The sequence below is a fragment of the Battus philenor genome, unplaced genomic scaffold (assembly GCF_028537555.1).
Source record: "Battus philenor isolate CCGP_79_NKW_IND1 unplaced genomic scaffold, ilBatPhil1.0.hap1 SCAF_21, whole genome shotgun sequence".
Classification (NCBI taxonomy): domain Eukaryota; kingdom Metazoa; phylum Arthropoda; class Insecta; order Lepidoptera; family Papilionidae; genus Battus; species Battus philenor.
In genome coordinates, this window is record NW_027181684.1 from 5,828,094 (window position 1) to 5,840,783 (window position 12,690).

Sequence of the window (12,690 nt, forward strand, 5' to 3'; positions counted from 1 at the left end):
ATCAAATTGTACACGTCTGGCATTAGTTCGCCTGACCAAAAACATTTTAATAACGAAGAACAGAAACTGCCTTTGAAGTCGTGTAACAATTTAATTTAGTATTTATAATATATTTAGGTTTGCCAACTGTCATCTAGAACCGCAATAGTCAGATATTGTGTAACACGGTAGTGAAATTACCAGATTAAATATTCCCCTCTGTCTCGCGCCTTATCCATTTTCAATAACAGTTGTCAGTTAAACCGACCGCTGTATTTTTCCTTAGTGACCAACACCATTCAATGGTTATCTGGAAGAAATCGCTATTGGCGATAAAAAACTTTGCGCTTAATTTTTAGTCTATTTCATTTGTTTTCTTTTTATATCTAATGATGTGCGAAAAAGAGTAAATAGATAAGTCATACCGTTACAAATATTTTTATATTTTTTTGTTGTTACTAAATCAAATTATTTAAGTGTATTTATTCTTTTATATTGGCATTATACATCAAATATTCAATATTCGCGATCCTTCCGATCATCGCTAATGTATAAGGTTCGTGAAAGATGTATTAAGTCCAAACAAAGCTCTCTCGTCGTTAAATATTCAAGTGTTCTTTGTATAATAATAGACAACGCTTTGCGCTCTGAAAACGTTTCGAGCTCCAATGAAAATTCTGGTAAAATATAAGTTTAAACTTTTAAAAAGTTCAGTTTGTTGAATTTAAATACTTTTGTAAATTGATTTATTTATAAATTCGTTTTAACGATGTGTCTTTCTTATAAAATTGAAATTAAAGCAACTTCTCTCTAAATTAAAAATTTCTGGTAATCTTTTTTATGCGGCTCTAAAACTATTAAGAAAGAAAAATGATCTTTGAAACTGTAGAATCATTATCTTTTCTCTGGCCTATGAGTTTTGGTACATAGAACGTATTTAATTGCCATTGTGTGATTTTGGAAAATAAAAAAATAGTTTAAAACATTTTTTTCCTCGCGTTGTCTCATACGATTTAAGTACTAAAGGCAGATATCAAAAGATGCTGCATGCCTCATTTAGGTTCACTGGACTTTGATATTTTAATTTTGCTGACTAAAATTGCTTATTAAATCACTATATTTATCAGTTGAATAAAATTTTTCGAAAATTACTCCATATTATAGAACAATTTTCCTTCCCGAAATCATTAGAATTAACAAGAAAATTATGATTATAATATTTTGTTTCTGTCAGCGTTGTGGATTTCCTTTCCGAAAGATCTACGCGCCGTTGGACGTGTAATATCCGTGTACCAACAAAGTGATCAATAATACTCCGAGTAATGATGTACTCTGCAAAACTTCATCCCCCTCCCTCCCTCAGTCCCCACCATGAAATAGGGTGAGACGCGTGATTACCTCGACCATGACCTACAGCGCGACCTATATTTCTGTGGTGCCCTAATTGTTATAGCCTGCAAAGATCTACCGTTGATCTATTGACATTGAGCTTGCTTTATATCGCATGAGGCTGTTAACTAATTTCTTTGTTAGCAAAAATATTTAAAAAAAAAACATTTAATAAAGATATTAGATGTTTTACTTGGAAAATAATCTGAGATTTATCAAGAACCTTGATGTTATATAATTAAATATACATTGTGGTTGGTTATAAATATAAAAGCTTTAAAGGTACGTAAAGCACATTTGCTGCCAATTAATGTATGGTCTACCCTATCCAAAAATCAGTAGATTTATAAATAATTATGGTATAATAAGAAAAAGCATTTTCAAATTTATGACTACTACGTTTCAAAATTAACTGTTGACTAATTTTCCCTTTAGACTAAAACTCGCATTCCAATAGAAACATAAAATATTTCAGAGTAATCACTATATAGGGTCATTGCAAATAGGCGTATAAGCTGACTAATGAGCTGTACACTCACCACTCGTCAGATGTTGTTTCATTTCTTTAGGCTGTTGACATACGTTTTCAATAACAGAGAAACAAAAATGGGTAAATTCTCGAGTTTTGTGTAGTAATCTATAAGTTGTGTATGCTGTATAAAACTTCACTACTAAAGTTTTTGGAAAAAACTCCATATACTTTACTCTTTATCTGTTTCATCATCTTGATTTTTAGTATATAAATAAAACGAGCATTTTTTTATTATTTGACGAAGTTAACAATGAACGAATAAAAACGGGCATTAGCTTTGATCGTATTCTGACGTTACAGTCTTTTCATATCTCTACAAGTGCCGCACTTTGTACGAGCGCGTATTGCTCGGCCAAGGCTAGGCCTCGACTCGAGCTTTTATGCTCAAACGAGCGATCCGATACGTCTCTTCTCCTTTGTATGAATTTGCTGCTTCAAATAAACAGATGCGACGTACAATTTTTATGCAGGCTGCGATTATTGTTAAAACCAACGGTTAAGAGACATTAAGTTGTTTGTATGAACTTAGTCCTAGCTATGACGTTTAACTTATTATTTACTTACAAAAATGTATTTGCTTAGCTTTCGAGATATAATAGAGAGAAGTATCTAAATAGTTAGATATATTGGAATAGAACACGTATCGTTATTAACAGGTCTCTGAACGTTAGAAATGAAACAATAGGCATCATCGGCAATTCAGCCGCGGGACGTTCTTTGCTGGACATAGGCCTTCTTCATAGATTACCATTCGAATCCGTTGAAAATCCTCTTCGTGGCTCATTGATTGATTGTGACCTTGCAGATGAGATCCAAAGATAGTACTGTATCACTAACAACACACCTTGCTCTTAGACCTTCATATTGAGGCATTGAGAGATATTAGACGTGAAGATGTTTCGAAGAACAATACGCATAGTTTTTAATCAATGATTAATTGTTTATCAAAGATGCTTCTACAGAATGAATACACGAACGCTAAGTTTTTGTCGTGTATTTATATATACATCTTTTTCTGAATTCCTGTAAGGTGTCCTGATCTTATTAACACTAATAACAGTTTAATCTGAATTCAGCGTAATATTTTTTTCCTATTTTTTAAAAAATAATACGCTATAGCGATTTTTAAGTCGTACATACATATGCACTTTTTTCCTAACTTTTTAAGCCCGTTCAAATAATTAAAATTTTATTTATTGTTTCAGTATGTCACAGAGAAAATGGGGGGTGCCGAAGGCACGAAGTTGGATTTGGATTTCGTGGAAATGGAAAGAGTAAGTATAAATTATAAAATGATTTATTTTAGTTCTTTTCTTGAAATGTAATTAAGAGTATAATATGTAAACTATATAAAGGTTAGTCGGTGGATAAAGCAATGAATATTATTAGACTAAATCATGTTACAAAAATGACATAAAAAACAATCTTATGCTAGCACCTTTTTATTGTCTAATTTTTAAATTGAATCTATCTTTCATAGACATCACAATATTATTTAATCGACGTAGACACTACCTAAACGAGTAAAACTATATTATGTTCATACGTAACAGCAAAATATAATGATTTTAAATTCAACTAATAAATGTAAAATTATGTTTCAAAGTATTTTTATAAAAGATTATAATAAAAAAAGCCTATTTTACTGGCTAGCAGATAACCTTAATGACAACATATTTTAGATAGAAAATAGTCGTATGTTTGTGTAATAATATGTTTTATCAAATAATGTTACGAACGTCTTGAAAAGAGCGCTACGTCGACGGACTACAAGTCTGTCGATAAAACCCTGTTACACTGAATTATCACTACTAACCAAAAGGTATTAGTAGGTTTAAAAAGTGTTAAATATTTAACTTGACAAGGTATAAATGCTATCTATGTCTTGCGTAATACAATTGAAAGCTACAAGCTCCGAAAAGAATATTTTTGTAAATATGAAATGATAACCTAGTTGCTGAACCGGTAAAGAAACTTGGTCGGCACCAAGATTAACTAAGTTAAAAAGTAAAAATAAAGAAAATGATTTTTTTACGTGCGTGCACGAAGTTGCAGAAATATTAAATTTGTTCCTTTAGAGATAAAGTAATACCAAAGAAAAAGTGTACGTTGGAGGATAATATACACATATTTATTAAAAATTCTCATTTTAAAAAGTCTATTAATCCTTAATTTAAGATCAAAAAGTATCCAAAACTCTTCGACAAAACATCCAATGGAAGCTCGGCTATATTTCCAACAAAGAGTTCTTGTCTCCGCCTTATCCGCCGCAAAGAGATTAGCGGTTTTTGTGAAAGTAAATTAGAAAGATAAAAGTATTCAGATATAAAATAAATTTAAAAGAACCTTTTTGTCGCTGCCGGGTATAATTACTTTAAAGAGTACACACAAACATTCTAGCTCAGCGATTGTGAATATTTTATCTCGCGGTACATAAAGAAAAATACAAATTATTATACAAATTATTCATAAATAAATGTTATTTCAATTTTATTTGTAGTAATTTTAAACATAAAAAAAAATATTTAGATCAAGTTTTGTACCTAGGAGTGGCTATAGTCTGAAAATATGCTTTTTTCTAATAAACGCGCCCTTCCGTGCGGGGGTAATATTTCGTAAAAGCTTCGTTCTTAGCTAATATTTACTCGACGCGGAAGACGCGACGTGAAATTTTCCCACCGAGTTTCAAGTACCCAAGCCTTATGGTGCCGAGGATGTCTTGATGTGTCAGTATATAGGTGGAAATCTTATATATATAAGGTAATTTAGTCTAAATTTATACATAATTATATATTTGTAACATCGGATACGGTTACACAGTTTTCTTATATTATGAGTAAAAGACCTAAATATTTTAATTTTTTATTAAATTGAATTACACGTGTTTATTATAACGAAGGATATAGTTAAGTGAATTGTTTCCAATACAATGTATATTAGTTTGCGTACAATTTGAAGAAAGCGTCTTTTGTTTACGTAGTAATATAGCATTATGTGACGTAAGACAATAAACTGTTTCATTGGATTATAAGATAATAGAGCTCTCGGAACACGTTATATTATTATCTGCTTAATCCTCACACGACAGAGTACAGTAACGCTAGCACACAGTCTACGAAATTCTCAATTGTCCCTACAATGCATACATGGTGATTAGTTATAGAAATAAAAATTTTAAAGAGGCGAATTTATGGCTCATTTGCCAGCAGAAAGCTTTGAAGCTTTTAAACCTATTTGCGATATCTCTATATACAGTTATAGTTATTAATTTTTAGCAGTACACAATTTATGTGGACAGATAGTGAACAATAATTAATTTTAATTTGCAGTAATTTTAAATTGAAAAATGCTTTTTCTTACTGTACTATCATTACGTTATTTATAATTTCTGAAACGATTGATTTTTGAATAGGGCGTACCATTCATTAATTAACAGCAAGTGAGCTATACATTTACCCTTTAAGCTTTTTACACCTATAACTAATCACACTGTAAATATATTACGAGGCAACATCCGTTTTAGATAAAAATAGTGCAGACATTGACAAATAAAACCCTAACGCGGTAAATAGCCGTTCTCAGACTTTTTATTAAGGTTTTGTTAATACTCTTTGAAGGCTACTAGCCTACACTCATTACTTCTACTTAAAAATACACATAAAAAAGAAAAGAAATTTAGATTTTAAAAATTATCGATAAAAATAAAAAATGTTTGTAAAACATCGATTGCTTTTTGTTTACATTTTGAAGGTTGATTTATGACATATTATTTTTCGGTTTGGATTATACTGGTCAATTGCGGATGTCGCGAGAAGAGTGCCAGAAGAGCCCAAGGTTAAACTAACTGAGCTCCCCTAAAATGGCATCTTTCAACTTGGTTACGAAGGTTGTCGTAACTTTTTTACTGTAGACCAAAACATGCATAATGTGTTCGAAAAAAATTAACGATTTCTCCAATATGTCTATAAAATTAGTTATGCTTTTATTTAATTCATATTATATTTTACTAGAAAACCGACGTAACGTGTGAATTGGTAGAAGAATTACAAACGAAGACGAAAGAATTTCTCCAACCGAACCCAACAGCTAGAGCAAAGATGGCAGCTGTGAAAGGTATCAGCAAACTTAGCGGACAGGCCAAGAGCAACACCTACCCGCAACCAGAGGGAGTTCTGGGCGACTGCATGCTCCTTTATGGAAAGAAGCTCGGAGAAGATACCGTGTTTTGTAAGTCTTATTTATACACGAAAGTATATCCGTTAGCAAAGCGATCGGCGAACAAACAACAAAGTTAAATTGATTCAAATAGTTTATTTTAAATATTTAAACTTCGTTAGTCAATTTTATAAAAGTCATTAATGTATCAGAAAATTCAAAAATATTTCGTATAGTAAAAGATATTAATTTAGTAATATTTAAAGGACGATTTTTGTTATATTAATAGATTTCTCTAGTGTACGATGTCTTTTTAATTTATTAGAAAGAACATCTCATAAAAGTCGTAAAGGCTTTTGCAAACCGAATATAATACAACAATCTCTTTAGAAAATAAAATTTAAGTACTATCTTTTCTTTTCGGAAAAATGCTTACAGAAATAAAAATTGAATTAATGTCAAATGCTCAGAAAAATTTTAAAGCTTAAATGTAATACAATCAGTAGCGACTAACTGTATTATTGGTTATTTTTAAATAAACCTTTTCATAACGTCAATTCTGAAACTGCCTACTTATCACTTGTAACTAAGTTTTTCAATTTTCCTTGCCCACTCTAAACATTTTGTATAAATGAAAAAGGAGCCAAAATGCCAGGCGTAGCTTGCGTGATAATGTTGGCCGACGTTTACTTTAGAGCACATAATAATTTAGTAAAAAATTAATATTTGAAAAATTCCCTATTATTATGTCTTGTATATTTAGATTAATAATTAATATTTCAACACCTACCAACCGTCCATTTGCAAAATAAAATACCTACTGTGTCTACTATAATTTGTTTGTAGGTAAACATTTCCAAGTCAATTATACAAGCAAGTTCAAAATAAGTAGATGGGCTTAAATTTGTGTCTATATATACGTAAAAGCTAAATATGCTTAAAATTGTATTAAAGCGCAGGAAAAGCCCTCCTTGTTTATAAATACAAATCCTCTCAATCTCCGGAGCCAGTAATCAACACGAAGCACGCACAATGTTTATGACTGTCTGTCATTTACGATTTAATTAGAGATTTCTTGACTTACTGTAAATATTGCAATACTCATATTTTGTCCAATCCAGTGAGTTTAAGCTGCAAAAAGGGAACCTTTAACACTGCCTTTATTATAGCTGATTTCATAGTTAACGAGCTAGCAATTTTGACGTCTGTTTTCGGACATTGTTTGAGAAACATATTTCACGTATATATAGATAACAGTGTATTACGCTCTAATTTTTTGTTATTTATGTCAAAGGAAAGCTCTTCAGTTACATTCTCTATTTTTAAGGTGGGGAACATATAGTTAATATATAGTTATGTATTTTCACTTTATTTTTATCATTGTTACCGTAAAATAAGTAAATTTGTGCGAAAGGTAATACATAAAAATATTAGTCTTTTTTACTTTTCGCAGAAAATACGTCGGGTGCCTAAACATAAGTTAAGCCACAAAATGATTCTCGGAATGCGTTTATACTCTATTATACTATCGTGCGAATATATTTCAACATTTTATTTTCTTTCTTTGATACTTTCTTCGACCACGGATAGTTTTTTTTTTCCTCTAAAAACCGCTATTTCGCCCGCGTGCCGCTTTAATATAAGCGGGGATCTCTCGAGTTTTATATTTCGGGCTCTCATTTAAATAATGCTCCGTCTTGTACAATAATTTAATAGTCTCAGGTCTTCATACACTCTTCTTTGATCGTAGTTCTGCTTTACGCAATTAAAATGAGTTTTTTGTCTTCTTCTCTCTAAATGTACGTGGTCGGTTGATGTTTTTAAAGCCCGCAACGGTAAAATCTTCGACGTCGTTTCGGAATTTTGCAGGAGTTTGAACCTTCAATGAAGGTTCAAACTAAGATCATGTTTTTTAGTTTTAATATCATTTGTTTACGTTACACTTTAAAATATTTATAGTATTCAATTATGAACATTTACTACATATTCAGTGACGACCTCTTCTGTATTGTGGTATCCCTCGATGTAAAATAAATTTATGAAGATTTCAAATGCTTTGATTTGAGAAGTGAGGCCCATTAACCTAAGACAGGTTATTCTCACTTTAACAAATTTTCTTAATACAGATGAGAAAAAACATATTCCGGAGTTGTATTATCGCTTAAAAATCCTTTACATTGTTTTAAAGAACTTTAAATTTATTGTGTGATATTTTTAAGCATAAAATTTGGTGATTTGTTTTATGGCCCATATTCTAAATTTTAATTACATTGGGATGGATAGAACTTATGAGTCATCCCTCTCATAACTGAGGGTATGATTTTAGTAATGCTTTTGTATTGCAGCACAATGCTTGATTGAAATGGGCGAAGCATTGAAACAAATGGCGGATTGCAAGTATTCCCTTGATGATAATATCAAACAGAGTTTCCTTGAGCCCCTGCATCATTTACAGACCAAAGACCTCAAAGAAGTAATGGTAAGTACCCTTAACTTTCGTTCATAGTTTAATCATATCTTTAACAAAATGTTGTTTTTTGTTCTTAGATTATACTTATTAATCATATTTATAATTCAAAATGGTAAATATATATATTGGTAACATGAATAAATTTAATGTGTCCATTTTAGCACCACCGGAAGAAACTGCAGGGGCGCAGGCTCGACTTTGACTGCAAACGTCGTAGACAGGCCAAAGGTGATTATTTAACTGTTGTTAAATTAAAACTAATTTTATATTTATCCTTCAAATCTTTTTGTGTATCTATAATGTTTACTTTGTTTAAAAAATAAATATATGACAAATTCAATTCAGGAAATAATTTATCGAAAATTTAAGCAGTAGTTAAAATTACGCTAGATTCAAGACATTTCAAGTTTTGGACGTGGATAACTAACTTTCTTTTTTATTTTGACATATCAAGGATCAGGTAGGGTCAGCCCTTATATGAGCCCCGGTGGCGGCACTGGTACGCCCAGACAGGGTATGTTGAGTGCGAGTAGAAATATCGCTAGCGAGTTAATAAAGAACACATAAGTTATCAGCGTTAATATAACACATGTCCTATATGCAACGCTCGTCTATTCCATATTCCTGCCCTGCGCCTGCGGCTATCCTGCCCTTCACAATTTTGTGCCTGGTTTTGTTTTCAACGTTTGGTCTGTATTTTTCTTTCTTTTTTTCATCTATTACCTCTCGTTTTATCTTTTATTTATGTTCTATTTTTGTTATTTTTCCTCAAGCTAATTCATGTTTTCGTTTTTGTATCTTTTATTTGTCTTTATTTAAATGACTATCTTTGAGGGCCTCTCGTCGCGATGTTTGAGACGGGCGTACATCAGGTGCTCACATTCCAGACGAGGAGATTCGACAGGCCGAGGAGAAGTTTGCCGAGTCTCTGCAGCTCGCTCAGATCGGCATGTTTAACCTTCTTGACAACGATGTATGTATTCATATGTCATACATAAATCAGCACAAAAATAATTCGTAACCTTTTATTTATTAAGACTTAATACAATAATATAGCCAAGTTGGGCATACGGCAAAATATCTAAGGTTAGGTAAGCCGCACCGACATTGAAATCGTGCAACGTTTTCAAAACAACGTAATTGAAACTTACTTACTTGAAATGGTTAGCGCCCGTGGCTTATTAGAGATACAAAACTTTATCAATGTTTTAAAATGTCCACTGTCGAAGGACATTGAAAAGTCATGTTAAACACATAAAGCTTGGAATGTCGTAAGAATTTTTTAACATGGCTCTGATGAATAACAGTGCATTTCGTATAAAAAGGCTAGATTTAATCTGAATTAAACTTACATCATTGAATGAGATGTCAAATCATATTATGGGAAGTTGTTGTTCCCAAAAAAACAATATCAACAAATTTAATGAAACATTTCTGGCTAATTGTAAATAGAGACAGTTTATCTAAATATAAAAAATAATACTTAATAATATGACATCACAGGTGGAACAGGTTGCGCAGCTTAGTTTCTTCGCAGGGGGCCTTTTGGAATATCACCAACAATGTACGGAGATCCTTAAAGGATTGGTCGCCACACTTGCAGAAAAGTAAGTTAAGAACTACTAAAGGATTTCAATATATTAATTTATTTTTAACAATTTATACGTACATATACATCTCGACATACATATATGTGGGATTGTAAAACGATATAGGCGGCCCGACCACAAGTCTTTATTTTATTCTTAGCAGCATAACAATCTTTTCACTCTATATTTCTCTTAACATTACATTGACTTGACGGTTAAATGTCAAGAAAACAAAAGTGACAAATGGGGAACGTTTATGAAGTTATAAGTAACTAGGAACTAAAAACTTAAAAATAATTTTATTTTTAATCCACATATATATACACCGGGTCGTGCTGTGTTAGGTACACAGCAATTTGGTACAAAATAAGTTTTAAATCAGAAGTTCATGAATTTTTTTAAAAAATCTACGGCTAGGCTTCCTTTAAAGTTTAACGGCTTTTAAATTTTCGTGTACATTTAGTAGCAGTGGAAAGAGGTGCAGAAAAAAAATGTAAAAACAGTTTTATTCAGTAAAGTGTTCTCTTATTCTCGTTGATGATTAATTAAAATAAATTTATAAACTTGATCTAGAATATCAGACCTGTCTCTCTTGAGTACGTATGATTGTATTTATGATGTAATAACATAGATATTGACATGTATAAATTAAAATGTGAATTTTAAGGGAAGAGGAGGCGGTCAATCGTCCGAAGATGGAGTTCGTACCAAAGACGCTAGCCGACCTGCACATCGAAGGCATTCACGATTTGAATAATGGTAGGCGGTACGGTTCTACACAGAGTCTCTCCCGCTCCCGAAACCATATCCCTCCCTCTTCCTCTGTCGGTGATCTCAGTGTAGACCCCCTCCGAGCTTGGGAAGAGCCCAGGTCTTTGTCCCGACCGAACCCAAGAAATCAGCCCCACCCGGAACCTAGACCTGCCCTCGGCTTCAGGCCTCATCCGGCGCCCCGACAATACAACGGCAAAGACCCGTGGACAGGTGAATTAATTTCTTTGATTACTTTCGTTTGTGTTTTTTTTTGGGGATATTTATTTAAATGGTAAAGGATCTTGCTAAATTTTTAACAATATCCAATTTTTGTAAACGTAGTGTAATGTAAATTTAACAAGTAGAAGATATATCGATATCAACAAGACTATATAATAATTAGTCGACTAGCTTTAACGATCCTGAACCGTTTTCATTAAAGCATTTTTATTATTTATAACCACAACTTTATACTTACGTATGTAAGTACTGTAATATTATACCGAGGAAAATTAACCAATAGCTGCATCACCGAAGTGACATTTTGGCTACTTTTTATATATTATAATTGATTTTTTAACAATAATACAATTTTTTTTTAATATAATAATAAATAGTAATGGTTCAAAGCTCTATTAAAATAGAAAAATTCGTTGATAATATATCATTTTAGTGATGTTTCTGATGAGCATCTTTCGACATTATAAAGCTCCTGTTAATGAAATCATGATCAAATGATTCACGATTATTTAATTGGTGTAGAATACCATAAATTATTTTTTTTATCACAAAACGTAATGAGAATAAACATTTTAATGAAATCCTTTGGCAACAAATGGCATCTTGTAAATTTGCTATGAAGGTTTAAAATGCGTATTCAATGTCTAATGCATCTATGTATTAACCGACTGAAAATATATCACGCTTGTCGAAATACTTAGCGCAGCTGGGAAGCTTGGTGGAGGAGCTTTCATGAAACATTCGAAACTAAACAATCGCTATCACTACAATAACTACAGCCTGTCACTTTGCACCATGCGTCATAATTAAACTTCATTTCTATAATTTTCGTTCGACAAACATTTCGAAACAACTTATCACTATAATACTTTTGTATATATTATTTTTATCATTTGTAACTAAAAACATTAGAAAACTTTTTTTAATTTCGCTTTAAATTAATGGCAACATTACACAACTGTACCGGGTCTTGCCGATTAGAAACTTTCAGGTTCGCCGAGAGGTCCACCCCATAATTCCTACCCCCATACCTCCTTATTAATGAAGTATATTGTCCATATTCCAAACGTAAGGAAAGAGGTTACTTCAAATAACTCACTTTCAAACTAATAATAAATTTAAGCTCTTTCTTTGCGTAAACTATTCCGATTGTGTTTACAATATCCGATGTTAAAATAAAAAAATAAGTGTTGTAGTTAAATATCCATGGAAGTCGTAGCATTACGTTGGTGTTATTTCGCCTATTTTCTTAAATCTCTCTGTCTCAAACAGAACAACTTGCACAATCGAATTTATACGTACCTACACGAAGATGCGTTATACAAGTAAGCAATTGTCATATTTGAAAATTATGTCACATTAATCATGAAGCTAAATTAAATTTAACTTCATATTTAAAATTGTAAATGAACTAATAACATAATCGGTAAGTGACAATTGATAGTCGCTTCTTGATAAATCTAGTATTTTATAAATAAAGGCCTCTATTTTTATTCGTATGTAACTTTTACTAAGTTACATAGTAATTATTAATTTAATGATGATAAAATACAGTTATTTATCCTCCTTGACGATTAAGTGAC

At 31.8% G+C, this 12,690-nt stretch overlaps 1 protein-coding gene across 6 annotated transcripts in view; it reads left to right on the top strand.

Annotated features, from left to right (window-relative positions):
- Positions 1–12,690, top strand: part of EndoA (endophilin-A) — a 40,232-nt gene that overhangs the window by 23,690 nt on the left and 3,852 nt on the right. For 3 of the 6 annotated variants that reach the window (XM_068766294.1, XM_068766295.1, XM_068766296.1), the window contains exons 3-9: positions 3,106–3,174; positions 5,911–6,127; positions 8,401–8,534; positions 8,687–8,753; positions 9,398–9,498; positions 10,029–10,132; positions 10,782–10,873. In XM_068766294.1, coding sequence (XP_068622395.1) covers positions 3,106–3,174; positions 5,911–6,127; positions 8,401–8,534; positions 8,687–8,753; positions 9,398–9,498; positions 10,029–10,132; positions 10,782–10,873 — 784 coding nt within the window. Of the gene's footprint in view, positions 1–3,105; positions 3,175–5,910; positions 6,128–8,400; positions 8,535–8,686; positions 8,754–9,397; positions 9,499–10,028; positions 10,133–10,781; positions 11,099–12,690 lie in introns of all 6 variants that reach the window. The other 3 variants (XM_068766291.1, XM_068766293.1, XM_068766292.1) reach the window with 2 other exon arrangements.